The sequence below is a fragment of the Marmota flaviventris genome, chromosome 8 (assembly GCF_047511675.1).
Source record: "Marmota flaviventris isolate mMarFla1 chromosome 8, mMarFla1.hap1, whole genome shotgun sequence".
NCBI classification, from domain to species: domain Eukaryota; kingdom Metazoa; phylum Chordata; class Mammalia; order Rodentia; family Sciuridae; genus Marmota; species Marmota flaviventris.
Window position 1 is genome coordinate 111,663,014 of NC_092505.1, and position 17,375 is coordinate 111,680,388.

Genomic DNA, 17,375 nt, shown 5'->3' on the forward strand with positions numbered 1-17,375 from the left:
CCATCTGGGTTTCCATCTCTACCACCCTGTACACCTGTAACACCACCGGTCCTTTTACTTCCACCCACACAACTCGTCTTGAAGACAAGCATTCTCACCAACTTGGTCCAGCTCAATCTGCCACGGTCACCTGTCAATGCTGTCACTCTTGCACTGACACGTTCTTCTCAGAAGGCAGAGCTATCAGTTCAAAATGGAAAGCTGATCATATTATTTCTCCTTCTTAGTCCCCCCTTAACTCCCCAGTTCTCTCCTTCCCCTTGCCAGTGTTTTTGAGTCTCACATTGAATAAAACCCAGAACTCACACCATGGATCACAAAACTGCATATCACAGATTCTCAAAGTGAGTGGCCGGTGTGTCTCAGGGATACCATCTCCTTTCCCTCCCCTTTGAAGTCAGAGTGGGGATCCCTGACCTGATACAGCATATCATTTTTGTAGTCTCACATGAATATACTTGAATTTCTGCCCAAATATCAAGAAAGAGTTGGGAGGTGAGAAATGACCAAATGCCATGAGACTGACCTGTCCATCTAGTCCTTGTAATGATCTAAGCAGACACTATGACCTAACAGTGGACCTCCTCAGGAGATGCCCTCAGTAGGCACTGTAGGCTCTATGGGATGAAGATTTTGTCCCCAGACTATAGCACAGTTTCAGGATCAAGTGGGACTGAATACGTGCTTGTGCCACAGGACAGTAAATGGCTGAAGTTGTGCCTGGCCCATGAAATGCCCAATCACCATGGAGGACATCTTTTCCAGAGCCAGGCATGGAACAGAACTGTCATTAAATGTATCTCTGGAGCTGCCGCTCAGTGGCACAGCACTTGCCTAGCATGTGTGAGGCACTGGGTTTGATCCTTAGCACCACCTAAAAATAAACATAAATAAAGGCATTCTGTCCATCTACAGCTACAAAAAAAATTAATAGATAAATAAAATAAAATCAAGGGATCCAGAGAAAATAGTTAGCCTATAGTCTTTGCTCTGTTCCTCTGAAACTTTTGACAAGAACACAGTAGTACAATTACCACACTACATTTATGTCAAATGTCTTACAGTCTTTGGAGCAGCAATATTGATGGTAGTATTGCCAGCTTCACTGCAGATTAGAGAACTGAGTCACACACACAAAAGTCAAAGATGTCAAGCATGGGAGGGAGCAGAACATCAGCCTATGAAACCTCGTGATACCCTGTCCTTTGTCTGCTTGGCTATCGCTTATCTCCTGCCTGCATTTGATGTTTCCAAAGAGTGGCTCATGTCACAGTACTTCTTAAGGTAAATTTAATTTCAAGCTACCCCAAGAAGTAGCAGGCACTGTCCCAGCCCTGAGAGCAGGGATGAGACCTCCTAACATCTGTCTGTTCAAATCTCTTCATCAGAGCTTTAAACAAGAGCCGTCACAGACAATTCTGACTCAACGAATGGAAAATATTTCCGGAACTAAATTTAGGCACTCCATTTTCTTGTCAGAAAAGTAATTGTGGCTGTCCGATAAACCAGTTTGAAAATCAAATCTAAATGAGCCAAATTTAAATTTATAAGGGCCTCATTTAACAGGCAATTAATTTCAGGATTCTAATAAAAAGAGGAAAAAACCTGCGGACTTCCTGAGCCATTCAAGAGGCTGATAAGGAGATGCTGCGCCTCTCCTCTCAGATGAGGGGAAATGGTCTTTGGACGCCGCCCTCCTCTTGGTTGTGTAATATTGTATATAATACATTCTATTTCAGGGAAGTATTAATTTTACTGAAATTAATTTTTTTCTGAGTATTCACAGGAATATGATGAAATGGTTAGTGCTCAGATGTGGATTGTTGGTTCCAGAATTTTTCTCTTTTATATCACCTCTTGAATCATAGCCTCTAGTGTTTTCTTTTCTCCTCAAAGAATATAAAATGATAAAAATGGTAGGAATTGTAGAGCTCAGCTATATGTTTAGGTTCCATAAATTTCAATAGGTTTACATGTTTTTTCTGATCTATGTCATTTTAATGGGTTTGATGTACAACAAATAAATCTCCAATCTCACCATAAGCTCATCAAGCAATTCACAACATAAACATTAATTTGCAATTTTTTAAGAAGAAAATAAAACCTGTGAAAGGGAGGCTGGTTCTGATGCTCAGCTGCTGCTGGATATTTCCACATGACTCACTGCGAAAGGTCACTGCGAGGCGTGTGTTTTGCAGCAACTGCTAGTGACCATGCCAGAGTCTTAGGATTTTCCTCTGTCGGGGCAAATTCAGCCTTAATGTATTTTTTAAAAAGATTTCAGAGATCACATCCTTGTACTCAACGTATTTTTTGTTATTTTTTTTTAAATTTTAAGTTGACACATAAAATCCTGCATATTTATGAGGTTCCATGAGATGCATGTCTACACAGCCTAAGATTCAAGCCAAGGTACCCAGCATACCCAGCTCCTCATACGTCTGCCATCTCTCTGTGGTAAAAACATTCAGAATCCTCTTCTACCTTTCTTTGAAATGCAGCACCCATCACCATCCCTGGCAGTCGCCCACTGAGTCACACCTAGCACACGGGGACTTATTTCTCCTAACTCAGTGCCATGGACCAGCATTTCCTCCCCCCTCCCGCTCCCCTAGGACCCTCACCAGCCTCTGGAGACACTGTCCTCCCCTCACCTGCCACAGATAAACTTTTGAGGATCCCACATGAGTGAATGGTGTGGTGGTGGTCTTTCTGTGCTTGTTCCACATAACATGATGTCTCCCAGTTCCATTCATGTTGTCAAGATGGTGGGACTCCACCCTTGATGTGGCTGAATAATATTCTACCATGTACACAGGCCAGCCTTTCTGTATTCGTTCCTCAGCTGATGAACACGGTTGGTCCCATTTCTTGGCTGGTGGGGACAGTGCTGTAGTGAGTACAGGACTCTCTTAATGTACTTTTCCTTGAATATGCACCGACCTGTGGAGTAGCTGGATTGTAAGGCAGTTCTATTTAATTTTTTTTTGAGGAACCCCCCAGTGTTTTCCATGATGGCAGTACTATTTACATCCCCACAGGGTGCAAGGGTTTCCTTTCTCACATCGTTGCTAGCACTTCTCTCTCTCTCTCTCTCTCTCTCTCTCTCTCTCTCTCTCTCTCTCTCTTTCTGTCTTGCATCAGTCATTCTAACTGGAGTGAGTTGATATCTCACAGTGATTTATTTGCATTTCTCCGTGACTAGTGATGTTGAGCATTTTTTTATATACCTGTTGCCCATTTGTATGTTGTCTTTTGAGAAATGTCTATTAAGGAATATTACCCGTTTTTTAATTGGACAACGATGATGATGATGATGGTGATGATAATTTGCTGTTGAGTTTCTAATATATTCTGGATAGTAACCCTTATCAGATGGACATTTGGCATATATTTTATCTAATTCTGCAGTCTGTCTGATTCTTTACTTTGTTAGTTTTTTTCCTTTGGAATGTGAAATCTTGTTAGGTTGACATAATCCCAATTGTCTATTTTTGCTTTTGTTTCCTGTGATTTGGGAATTTTAACCCCCAAAATCTTTGCCCACTCCAATGTTTAAAAGCATTCCTCTTACGTTGTCTTCTTCATGTTTTGCATTAAAACAATCACCCTGTTTTGAGTTGATACTTCATACTTGATAAGAGACAGGATCTGGTTTCATCCTTCTGCGTGTGGACCTGATTTTCTCAGAACCATTCTTTTAGAAAATTGTCCCTAATGTATATTCTTCACACTTGATTGTAGAACAGTTGGTTGTAGATTTGTGGGTTGAATTCTAGATTCTCCCCTCTGTTTTATTAGTCTATGTGTCTATTTTTATGCCTATACCATGATGTTTTGATTTCTATAGCTTTGTAGTATTGTGCAATTCCACTTTGTGTTGCTGTGACAAAATATCTGAGAAAAGCAACTTAAAGGACAAAAGATTTGTTTTGGTTCATAGTTTTTTCGTCCATGTTCACTAGATCCTGTTGGTTTGGGCCTTTGGCAAGCAGAACATCATGGTAGGAAGTGCACAGTGGAAAACAGTTACCTGCTAACTTCATGGTGGCCAAAAAGCAGACAGAGTGGGGGTTATGCAGGGACAAGATAAGGCCTTGAAGGCACACCTACAAGGACCTACTTATTCCAACAGGCCACACCTGCTAAGTTTCCCCCACCTTCTAATACCCCGTGAATTGGTTAATCCATCAATAGATTAATCCATTGATGAGATCATAGCTCTCACGATCCAATCACTTTCCAAAAGCCCCACCTCTGAATACTGCTACATTGGGGACCAAGCCTTCAATTCATGAGCTTTTGAGGAATATTTCATTTCCAAGCCATAATACACATATTTTGAAGTCAGAGAATAAAATCTCTACTGTTTTGTTCTTTTTACTCAACATAGCTTTGGCTATCTGGCAGATATTTTTGGTGTGTGTGTGTGTGTGTGTGTGTGTGTGTGTGTCTAAACGAATTTAAGGATTTTGGGGGGATAGTTCTGCAAATAATGTCATTGGTATTTTCAAAGGGGCCACATTGAATCTGTAGATCACTTTGGGTGGCATGAATATTTTAATAAAATTGATCCTTTCAATCCATGAACATGGAGTGTCTTTCCACTTGTGTGTGTGTCCTCTTCGATTTCTTCAATCAATGTTTAGATAGTTTCCATTGTAGAGATCTTTTACCTTCTTGGTTAACTTTATTCTTTGATATTGTTTTTATTTTTGTAGTTATTATAAATGGAATTGCTTTTTTATTTCCTTTTCAGGTGACTCACAATTGAGAAATATAAATACTTCTGATTTTTGTATGTTGACTTTATACCTTGTAACTTTGCTGAATTTGTTAAGAAGTTTTAATAGTTTTTGGTAAAGTCTTTGGGGTTTGCTCTGCATAAGATCATGCCATCTGCACTCAGCACCCACTTGACTTCCTACTTACCATGTGGGTGCCCTTTATTTCTTTCCCTTTCCTGATTGTTCTAGGTAGGATTTCCAGTACTGTGTTGAATAAAACTTGTGAAAGTGAACATCCTTGTCATGTTCCAGATCTTAGAAAGAAATCTCCAGCTTTTCTCCATTTAGTCTGATGTTAGCTGTGGACTTACTATATGGCCTTTATTTTGTTGAGGTATGTTTATTCTGTACCTAATTTGTTCTGAGTTTTTATCATGAAGGAATGTTGAATTTCATCAAACACTTTTTCTGTGTCTATTGAAGCGATCACATGGGTTTTGTCCTTCATTCTGTGGATGTGATATATCATGTTTATTGATTTGAAAATGTTAAACCACCTCTTACACCTTTGGGATAAATCCCACTTGATTGTGGTACGTATTCTTTTTCATGTGCTGATGAATTCAGTTTGTTAGTATTCTGTTAAGGATTTTTTGCATCTGTGCTCATCAAGGATCTTGACCTGTAGCTTTTCTCCTTATCTGGTTTTCATATAAGAGCAATGCTGGTCTCATGGTAAGAGCTTGGAAGAATTTCTTCTTCTTCAATTTTTAGAAATAATTTAAAAATTATAATCTATATAATTCTAAAATACCATAATTTCATGTATGTTGTGTTTCTATTATCACTTGCTTCAATTTTTTTAATTATTTTATTTAAAAGAATTGATATTAGTTCTTCTTCAGCAGTAAAGACATAGAGTCTTGAACTATTGATGATGGGAGTCTTATTTGGTTTTTGTTCATTTTTGGAGTTTGTTGCTTTTTATTTTGTGCAGTGCTGGGACTCAAGCCAGGGTCTCACATATTCTAGGCCAGAACTCCACTACTGAGCTACCCACTAGACCTGTGAGAGCTTTTTTATTACTGATTTTATCTCAATACTTATTTTTTGTCTGATCATGTTTTCTGTTTCTTCATGATTCAATCTTTGTAGGAGGTATGTGTCCAGTAATTTATCCATGTCTTCTAGTTTATCAAATTTATTGATTATCATAGCCTCTAGAATTCCTTCCATTTCTTGAGTGTTAGTGGTAATATCTTTTCTTTCTTTCTTTCTTTCTTTTTTTTTCTTGCTGACTATTGGAGTCTTCTCTTTTTCTCTTAGCCTTTTTAAAGGTTTCTTGCTCTCTGTTAAGTTTCTCTGAAAACTGAATTGTTTATCTGTGTTTTCTTGAATTTCATTGACTTTTCTTAAAACAACTATTTTGAATTCTCTGAGATATCATTTATATCCATTGCTTTAAGGTAGGTTTCAGGTGTCTTGCTTTGTGGGTTAAATGAGGTTAGGTTCCCTGAAAGTTCTTGATGCTTGATGGCATATGACAACATCCATGCATTGAAGGATCGGGTATGTAGTCCAGTGTTCATAATTTGGTGTTGTGTCTGTGCTTCCAGAAATTCTAAGCAAGCTGTTTATTGTGTCCCCTGAGTCTGTGGTCATGCCTTGATTTCAGCACTAGATGGCACCCAAAATTCAGGTTTGCCATGAGCCCACAGTTGGAGTGTTGTCACTGTTTTAGTAATAGAGGGTGCCCCTTGCCTAAATTTTTTGTAAGTCTGCAGTTGATGTACTATACATGATAGACAGGGGTAGTGCCTAAAGAGAGCAGTCCAACCTTGTTGGGTCTGGTAGCCTCCACCTGAGGCCACAGTTGGCCCAAACACCTCATATATAGTCACCGGCTGTGTTCAGGCACTGCAGGATTCTGCCCAGAATGGGCCTCACTGTGGAGGGTCCATGCCTGGGCACCAAATGCTGGGTCACACTTGGAGCCCACAGCTTGATGAGTTCAGTACCAGAGCCAAGAACAAGGCCCATGCTGCTATTTCCTGCCTACTCCTAAGGTCTAATTGCAGCCTGACACTAGAGCGACCAGCTAGAGGTGATGCTAGAGCACGGGTCCATCTCACTGGGTTTCAGGTCCTCGAGCCCTGGCCTGGGGGCAAGGTCTATGAGGTTCTTCCCAGTGTTGAGTTTCACTGGCAGGCCCAGCACTCAGTTCCAAGTAACAGCCCTATACTCACTTCCCTGCTGAAACTGGCTAACGATGGAATCGTTCTGAGCTGTGCTGCCTGAGGTTGAGGAGGACTGGTAGCAGCTGTCCCTCAGCTGCTGCTGAGCTGAGTCACACCTGAGCCCCCTGCAGGCTAATGCATGGCTGGCACCAGAGCAGACTGAAATCCAGGTCCATCTCCCTGAGGTTGTGGGTTCCTGCCTGCCTCAGGGTAGATCCACAAGCTTTGTCCATGAGCACTGGCCTGGAGTAGGAGCAGTGGGGCTCTGCCCAGCTTTGGGCACTGAATGCCCTCCCCCATCTCCCCAGGATGTGTCCCTGCCCGAGTTGGAGCAGGGTGTGGGCAACTCTGTCCTCCTGCCTTCTTTAGCGAGCACATCTTTTCTTGATATGCCAAAGCCAGGTACTGCACTCGCACAGGTTTTCTTAGCTCTTGTGAAGATGAGTTCACATGTGACTCAAATAATCAAGTTCCATCCTGCCCTAACCCCTTCAATGTGTTTTTTAAACTAATCCAATGCTTTTCTTTCTTTTTTTCCCCTCTTTTTCTTTTTTAAGTAAATTCTTGAAGGGAGCCAACTTAAACTCTTTGCAGTAGTGTGTGTACTTACTTTTTGTTTTTCCCACTTCTGCTCCCAGGACTAAAGGGCTCCCTCCAAAGGCTGCAGCTGGAGTATGTGGACGTCGTCTTTGCAAACCGTCCAGACAGCAACACGCCCATGGAAGGTGAGTGAAGAGAGTCCATAGAAGATTCTAGAACTATCGATTCCAGCTTGAGGGCTCAGTCTACTCACAGTTGGAAATGAAATATATACAGACTAGTCTGATTGAATAAGAAAAATGGAAAACTCTGATGGGTTCCTTTAGGCTCAGTATTTGCCCTGACAGCCAAGGTTGTCACATCTCCGTTTTTCCCTCCTAGCACTGAAGGCATTAGACTGTGACTCCTGGTGGTTAGTGCTCATTTTTTTTTCCTGTTCATTTCACCTTTGTGATTTTATCAACTAAAACAATGAAATTAATAATTGGAGGGGGATTCTGTAACTGGCCATCATTATTTCAGGGTGAGTCCTCTGGGGGACCTGTATTTTACAATGACTCCAAGTCTGATTAACTTCCAACCTGTGGTGACAAGCGCTAGTGGTACCCTGAGAGGAGGCTGGGCAGGAGGGACCACTCCAAACAAGATGCCTCACCGTAGTTTGGACGTAGGTCCTGGAGAAACCAAGACATCCCATCTCCTTTCTATTATGACTGCCAGAAGAACAAGCTTATTCCTAAAACAAGATGTTATTCAATTGACATTTGTTTGCCAAATCTACTTAGGACGATTGAGAAAGAAGATGGTTTGAGAGGATAATGTAAAGTGTATTCTAATTAGTTGAGGTTCATCATCGAGGTTGTCATTTAACTGAGATGACAGAGAGTGGAGATATGGGAAAAGAGAAGGGATGTTTGGGTGATTTGAGTTTTACAATATGATATGGTTTATCAATTTTTCAAAGAATTAGAATAAAATTGCACTGAAGGTAATTTTTGTCTTTGATCATCTGAAAGGAAGTGCAGGGTCGTGTGATAAATGGGGTTCTGTTGATATTTATTCTTGCTGTAGGGTTATAGAATTTATAGAAAAGTGTAGATGATCAAAGAACATATGGATGGCAATTATGAGCATAAGCAATTTCATGGAACATGTTTATGTATAAAAATTTCTCCTAGAATTTTTTGCTTTCTTGATTCTGGGTAAATTAGGAGTTAAATGCAGCATCCCTGTTGGGAACTATCCATGGAAATGATATAAGATTGCATATCTTTGTCAGAGAAGAGATCAGGTGTTTGATAAAGCAAACCATAAACATTTCATTAGTATACAAAGTTATCATTGCAAGGATAATATATCAGATCATTCTCAATGACACACTAAAACAGCACTAAAGCTAGTCAGAAAAAGCATCAAATAAAATGCCACTTAGAAGCACTAAAGTGACTTCACAGTTTAAGGTCCTCGTGACTATTTTCCTCTTTGGAACAGTGTCCTTAGCAATTACAGCATGTACATTTACAGGACAGCAGACCCTATGAGAGTCTTCAGGAATTTTTTTTCCCCTATCTTAACCCTACCTTTAATTTTAGGGATATATTGTAGCAGTCTCTCAAACAGGAATCATAATTTGCATCGTGTGTGTGTGTGTGTGTGTGTGTGTGTGTGTGTGTAGGAAATTCTCAAACTATGGTACACTAGCAAGATAATGGTGTCTCTTATGTAAACACTCATCATGTGTTGAAATGCCTTAGAAGTATTAAAGCTTCAAAGTATTAAAACAAAAATAGATTACTGCTGTCTGATAGTCTGTAACTGAGGCAGTGTCTTGCCTCTGCTGGACTTAGAGAAAATTTATACTCTCCCTAAGTTTCTCACATAAACCTCCACAAAGAGAGATAGGAAGCTAGTCTATGATGAGTCATTGTCCAGACTCAGAAGCAGAAGGCAGGATACTAAGAAATGGAGATTGGGGGCTGGGGATGTGGCTCAAGCCGTAGCGCGCTCGCCTGGCATGCGTGCGGCTCGGGTTCGATCCTCAGCACCACATACAGACAAGGATGTTGTGTCTGCCGAAAACTAAAAAAAAAAAAAATATTAAAAAAAAAAATTATCTCTCTCTCTCTCTCTCTCTCTCACACACACACACACTCTCTCTCTCTCTCTCTCTCTCTCTCTCTAAAAAAAAAAAAAAAAGAAATGGAGATTGGCTACGGGTGGGTAAGGGCCAGGAGCGTGGTAACAGGGCAGGAGGTCACCTGCTGGCCCGCATGCATGGTGAGAGGCCCACCCCAGCGGGCCCACCATGCTCTGAGGCTTCTTTTGGAGAACTCAGCAAAGGTGCTCCATGGGCGGTTCTCACCTGCTAGACGGAAACAGCCCTCAGAAATGGTGTCCTCCAACTCAGGGCACCTGTCGGTCCCAGGTGGGCCCCCTGGAAATGCCAGAGCTTGGGACAAGTCTCTGGAAACACGTTCTTTACAATTAGTTTTTTCCTGCTTTACTATAACAAGAAAAGTCCTGTTCAAGACATAGGAAGCAAAGAGCCAAGGTGGACCTGGCTGCATCTGCTCCTCCAAACCCCGGGGACAGATGAAGTCTTCACTATTTCTGGATTCCATATTGTTAAGATTTGTTTTTTGCAATGATTTGGTAAATTGTGTGTGTGTGTTTAAATGGAAGCTGTATATATGCAGTGAGATTTACCCAAAGAGGTAGACGCCCCTAGAGTTTCTACAGCTTACATAAGGTCAATGTTGTAATAACCAAAGTTACCCTTCAAAACCCATCAGTAACTGTTATTCAGTGTTACTCTACAGCCATTAGTTATTTCTTCACCAGATACAGTGACAAAACCACCATCAGATACTTGTCAGCACTTTGTTTCTAATGGCAGGGGAATCCTTAATCTCGTTCACACAGTTTTCTCCTTCCGACAGCTCACAGTGGCTATTTTAGGCTCAGTGACATCCATCTCTGTTTAATACAGGCGATGGCGTAGTGATTGACAATCATGCATGGTCTAACATTCATGCATAAAATCTGCATGTATAAACTGTAGATCCTCAGCCTCTGCAGATGGTTCCAGCCACTCCTTGTCAACTCCATGAAGTCATAACACACATTTACTTACAATTTTCCTGAAGCATTTATATTACACCTGGGGACCCAAGCACTTTCCAGATGAGAGCCCAGCCCAAGTCAACTCTCTCATGCCCATCACTGATTACCCATTGGCATAGCATTCAAGAGTGCGGATCTAGCCCAGATCTAACCCTGCAAGTGGCCAGGGTCACATGTGCCCACATCGGCATCTCCAAGTCACATTTCAAAGGACTTCCGCTTGAACGTGCCTAGAATTCCATCCCCACTGGTGTGATTCGTACCCTGGGACGATGTTCATCGGGGATTCCTAAGTTAAACCAGGATGAGTTCCATCCAGTTTCTGTAATGCCATGTACAACCAACGGAGCCAGAAAAAAGCCCAGCAGCAGTGTCTCCCTCACCATCTCCTGGCCTCCCAGAGCCAATTAGCCTCAGCCTCCCACTCTTCCCTGGAAAACCAGCATGCAAAGAGCAAGCTCCACAATGGATGGCTGTGAATGCCAAGGGTGCGGTGGGCAGGAAGGCGCGAAGCATTTCCCTGCAATCTGCCACCCGACGGCACAATCAGACGGTGTAGGGCCAGGGAGAGACGTTCCTGACAGCAGACGGGTGCTCTCTCCTCTGTCCTGCTCATTCGTTTTTTCTGGTTCACCTAGTAGTAAGTCATTTTTCTTCCCCAGCATCTGCCTCGCCATCTGTCTCTGCTACGATATCTGGCAAGGATGGCATGTTTTCCAGCCCTAGGAAAAAATCAGCCCCGCATCCCATTTCTTCTTTCTTATGACACTGTCCCTCCCGGTGGAATTACTCCTAGTTCCTTATGCTCTATGAAACTCAAATGCACAGCTGCCTCACCTTCATGAATCCCCAGTGTGTGTTTCCACATCTTCTCTCACCAGACAAGAGAAAGTCCAGGGCAGCTGAAGTCCTGCTAAACGTACGAAGACGGCACCTGGGGACTGTGCTAGGCGCTGTGGTCTGGCTCCCAAACGCCAGGCCCCATTCCCTGCTCCAGGAAGAAAGTGATGGAGTTGCCTATGGCTCCAAAGGAGACTGTCGACGGTGCTGCTCGTGAGCGGCAGCAAAGAGAGGAGACCTGGTTCAGTGGGTCAGCCTTGTAAAACATCCTCGTCTCAGAATAGGATGATTTTTAAGTTGAATTAAACTTCAAATAATTTTTAATTTAAAAAATACTTGAAATTGAGTCTCCTTACTTTCCATCTAGAGCTTGTTTGCCCAAACTAGCTTATCTCTTAGAATTCCCGAGTCACTGAATATTATTTCCATACTCGTTACAGTTTGATTATTTTATTTTCCTTCTTGGAGATTAGCGCTGGCATCAAGCGACCCAGGTGTCTTAATTTCCAATAAGAGTTAGCTTTACTTACTTCCCATAATTTCAGGTCAAACAACCCACTCTAGTAACAGAAAAGTCTCACTTCCTTCTAAGGCATCATTTTTAGTGTTGCCATATGCAAACAAGAGCTTACAGAAGGATATTCCGGAATCTAAGATATGCATTGGCAACTCTGAAAATGCTAGGAAAAAAAAAACTGCATGCAACATCCCAAACTATCAATATTTTACTCATCCCTGAACACTGAACCTAGGCATTTAACTTCCAAAGTGAAATTTTCAGAACAAATATTTAAACACCTAAAACCTGGAAGAATTACTTAATCACAACTGATCAGCCCATCTGCCTTTATGTTTTATTTTCTTTCCTGGAAGGTGCCCTCAACCTGTCTCAAAAACCACGAGACTAGCAGGGTGCAGCATTGCACACCTGTAATCCCAGCAGCTAGGGGGGCTGAGGCAGGAGGACCACCAGTTCAAAGCCAGCCTCAGCAAAATTGAGGCACTAAGTAACCCAGTGAGACCCTGTTTCTAAATAAAATGCAAAATAGGGCTGGGAATGTGGCTCAGTGGTGAAGTGCCCCTGAGTTCAATCCCTGGTATCCCCTTCCCCCAACCAAAAAAAAAAAAAAAATGAGACTAGCAGGCAGAAGTCTTCTGCAGTAGTATGACCATGCTACCCAACAGGAACATAATGCAAGCCACCTGTGCAGTTGAATGTCCCATTAACCACATTTAAAAAAGAAAGAAATTAATTGCAATATTATTTGTACTTTAACCCCGTATATCAAAAAATGCCACATGTATACAATATAAAATTATGAATGAGATAGTTCATATGATTTTTTTACACTAAGTCTTTGAAATCCATGGGTTCACCTTAATTTGGGCCAGCACATTTCAAATTCCTGGCCACATGTGGCTAGGAGCTGTTCTGTTGGATTACATGAGTCTATAAACTTTATTTCCAGCTTTACAGAGCCAAAGGCACATAATAGGTATTCAATAAATACTTAATGGATGGAGGGATGGCTGATTGGATGAATGAAGGAACAAGTTTTGGGGGAATTAAACGAATGAAGCTCTAAGGTTAAACTGATCCAATCTCATATTTCTCTACCTGAAGATCCATCAAGCCCTGACATCCATAAGCATTCTGATATTGGTCTAGTTCAACATATTTCAAGGTGATGTTAAGATGGACAGGTTGTTGGCAAACAGCCCCAAGACACTCTTGCATCCTGCTTCTCCTTATCTGCAAAAACAGGAGCATCCAGGTACTGGGAGCAGAAATGAATGCAGAATGATCCATTAGTGTACAGGTGTCCCCACGGAGCACTATGTCAAATTAAAATGATTTAACACATTTCATTTATGACCCTGGCCGGGATGCTCCTAGGGGCCTTTGTGTCCATCAGATCAATTTAACCTCCTGGCTTGAAAGACTGAGACAGCTGAGTTTTCAAGAAATTAATTTGGAGAAAATGACTTTCCGATCCAAGAAGATGAGCCAGACCCTACCAAGCCTGTGGCACAAAAAAAAAAAAAAGGGTTCCAAGTTTACTAAAGGAGTTTATTTCCATTTTAACTGTGAACTCACCAAAATTTTACTGATACTTGAGCCCTATCTTTATCTAATTGGTCTAAAGTAAACTGATACTTCCTCCTTTACAGGACAAGTCATGTCATAAAAAGAGGATTTCATTCCATTCACCCTAGGAAAGATCGTAGGGTGGGGTTGAACTCTTCCAGTCTCTGGTTCGATTCTCTGGACAAGCTGCTGTTTCTGTTCATTGCGGCCTCCTCATTGGAAGAGTGTTTCTGAAGTGTGGACCTGGGCGTGAGCTGGACAAAGCTTCAAATCCTGACTGCTTCCACCCAACTGTTCACCTGGGCAGGTTCCCTCAGAGCTGAGCCTGCTTCCAACCCCAAATGAAGAGGATGCTCCCAGCACCACCTAAGTGGGGCAGCACGTAGGCACAGCCCTACACCAGCCCCGCTCCAGAAGGCCCCGCGTGATGCACAGGCAGAGAACCCCCCCACCTTCTCCGAATCTCTTCTCAGACGTAGCCATGGCAGAAGTCTGAGGCCCCAAAACCACAGCAAGATGGAAAGACATCAACCAAAGCCAGCCAAGCTGCAGGGCTGGCAATCAAACTTCCTTCTAACTCACTTGTTCTTGTGGAGATTTTGTTCTGTCCTTTAATTTAGTCATAAATTTTCAGTCATGCCTGAAAGGAGATCCCTTGCCCGGCCTACTTTCAGAGATTTCTCTAGGAAAAAGCCCCCATTTTAGGATTAACTCATTCATTCAGTTGACAACTAAATGAACACCTGCTGTTTATTTAAATGGACATCTGTTGGGACCAAGCACTCTTCTGGGCACAGGGAGAAGCAAAGGGTCATAGGACAGGCAAACAGAAATCACACTCCTGGGGAAAAAGAAAATAAGAGTAAGAATTACATTACATGATGATAATAGTGTGAGAAAAAGATAAATCCCAGCAGGGTAGAAAAGTGTGGGGCAGACTTTAGATAGGGGGATCAAGAAGATATTGGGGAATAGATTGGCTCCCCCAAATAGGATGGGTTTGGCTTTAGAGTTAGACCCCAGGTCAAGGCCTCCTTCTGTTGCTAGCTAATTGATCTTTGGCAAGGTAATGAACTTCTCCATTTCCTTGTCTGTAAAACGCAGGTCATACTATCCACTCTATAGGGTCAGTGTGAGGATTATTTGAGATAAAATATGCAAAATGCTTTGGGTGACTGCTCAAAAAGGAAGAGCTATCAAGCTGGGTCTGGTGGCTCACACTTGTAATCCCAGCCAAGACAGGAGGATCACAAGTTCAAAGCCAGCCTCAGCAACTTGGCAAGGCCCTATCTCAAAATAAAAAATAAAAAGGGCTGGGGATGTGGCTCCGTGGTTAAGTGCCCCTGGGATTAATCCCTGCCGGCCCCCAGAAAAAGTGTAAGAGCCATCAGTTTTGTTTGGGTTGCTGTTTGCATAGTCAAAGGGTCGCCCTGTAAATTTTTCACCTAAGAAACTGCCTCAATACAATGTAGTCTCTGAACATCCACCAGTAATCCTAGAGGTTTCAAGAAAGCTCACACCAAAAAAAGTAAGATGCATGAATCACGTTTATCGAGTCAATTAAAATGCATCGTGAGGAGTCAGAGGAGAGATAGGGGCAGCTAAAACAATTAGGATAAACCCCAGGGTGTGGAAGGAGCCAGGTACCCAGCCCTGAGGGCGCGCAGTGCTGACCTGACCTCTCTGCCACGGTGGGTTTCACAGTGGTGCTGCTGTGAGGACCAGATTTGAGGTTTGAGCAAGCGAGCGCAGACCAGGTGCCCAGGTCACAGAACCCTTGGTCTTGGAAACTCCTAGGGCAATCACCTGGAACTCACAGCTAAGGACTACGTGCATTTCCTCTGCAAAGGATTTTCAAGGAATGGGGGTCACCAGGAGATGGCTGATTTAGTTGCCATGGGTTCCACGGTACTTACTCTATTTCTTTTTTTTTTTTTTTTTTTTTTTTTTGTGTGTGTGTGTGTGGTGCTGAGGATCGAACCCAGGGCCTTGTGCATTCAAGGCAAGCATTCTACCAACTGAACTATGTCCCTGTATCCCCAGCCCGTACTTACTCTATTTCAAAAGTGCGCGTGAATGTGTTGTGATACTGCGTCTTCCCATCCGTCCCCCTGTCCCCGCACTCTCCAGGGTGGTCAATCATCCCTGCTCCTTCCTGTGCCTTCTCCGCCTTCTCACCAGTCCCTTGCTTCTCTGCCTGGTGTTGTCACCTCCTGGTTCATCTCTTTGACCCTCTTGAGCAGAACTGAATGATCTTAAGTAACACAGTGAATTCTCCGCTCAGAGTTGCTGGTATGCGGCCTCAGGTCTGAAGAATCTTCTAGGCCTGATGAAAACATTCCAGAGTTCACAGAGGCCTCAGAGTGCTGAATGTGGACCGCCCTGGTGTGCAGCCCTGGGTAACACACAATTTCTTCCATCTGGGTTCCGTAGTGAGAGCTGAGCTTTAGAAAAACAGCCTCTAGAGCACCCTGAAAAGGTGACGGCCCAGGCTGCAGAAAACCTGTGAAGACCGGTTCTGAAGACAACTGTTCCGGAAGACACTCTGGTGGCATGGCGCTCTACTTTGTGCTTTTGTTGGAAATGAGAATTCCCAGCCTCATTCCATGAAGTCTGGTGGCGGGGATCCTGGGAAGGACTGGCTGTGCTGATAGTCTATGCACTTCAGCTGCTTCGCCTCCCGTCCCCTGTTCTTCTCATATCTTTGCTCAGTGGTGAGGTAGAGATCCAGCCTCTAACCTGAGAGAGCCTCAAGGAGAAACCAGGCGGGCCGTCCATCTGGGCCTTCACACCTTCCGCGATGTATCCTGGACTTCACATTTGCAAAGCACCTTCTCTCTTCTTTTTTCCTTAAGTCATTTTTGGTTAAGAAAAGAGGGAGAGAAGAGCTCCTTCTGTTCCCCAGCTATCAGGTGGAAACACCTGCTTGGGCTCTGTGACTGGCTGCACCTGCTCTGTGAGTTGGCACGTCCCTGAAGGTGTCTGGGATGCTGACAAGACAGTTCCACATCCTGAGAACCCATCTACTCAGCCTCGGGAAGGTTCTGGAAGTTCCTTATTGTGCTGTGGCCATCTGCAGCGACAGGGGCAGGGACTGGAGACAGTGTTGCCACCTGGAGCTCGTGGGCCACACAGGTGAGGCTGGGAGCCCGGCAGCTCCAGGCCCTTCCACAGGCTGACGCATTGGGGTGAGCAGAGCCGCCTGTGTCCTTGCTAACCTCCAACGCCCAGCCAAGGTCATAAACCAATACCTTCTAGGCTCCTTCTCTGTGCACAAAAAGAAGTAATAAGAGAGGCAGTGGTTTTATTCAACTCCTTCTGGGAATTTAATGTGTTGTGAAAACACAGTCTGAGGATGGAAGTGCTGGTGTCAGGTCTGCTCCATTGGCTGAGCTGCTGGGGCTCTCTGTGTCTCGGTTCTGCACTTGTAAGATGGGAAGGGCTGACTTCCGTCCCCCGGCTATTCCAACACTGTTGTAAGGATTAAAAAGATCCCATAAGTGGAAACTGTAATGCCCAGTACAAATGATTTGAGGCTGCGGTTGCTGCCATTCGGTGTTTGCACTTGTAGGAACATAGATGCCTAATGACAGGTGACAACCACGGCTTGGCCGCTGACAGGAGGTGCTAGAGGGAGGTGACAAGCCTTTGCATACTTGCAAAAAGAACTGGGCAAGATCTGGTCCATGGCTCTTTCCTCCTCCACTTTTTATTTTAAGAAGTTAAAAATCTGCAAAAAAAAAGTTTAGAGAATCAACCCCCAATACCCTTGAGGTGCACTTACAAATTTGTGCAGTGTTTGGCCTTTATTTTGCCCTC

At 43.2% G+C, this 17,375-nt stretch overlaps 1 protein-coding gene across 2 annotated transcripts in view; it reads left to right on the forward strand.

Annotated features, from left to right (window-relative positions):
* Positions 1–17,375, forward strand: part of Kcnab1 (potassium voltage-gated channel subfamily A regulatory beta subunit 1) — a 302,880-nt gene that overhangs the window by 246,443 nt on the left and 39,062 nt on the right. For both annotated transcript variants that reach the window (XM_027934029.2, XM_027934030.2), the window contains exon 8: positions 7,603–7,689. In XM_027934029.2, the coding sequence (XP_027789830.1) occupies positions 7,603–7,689 (87 nt within the window). The remainder of the gene's footprint in view (positions 1–7,602; positions 7,690–17,375) is intronic.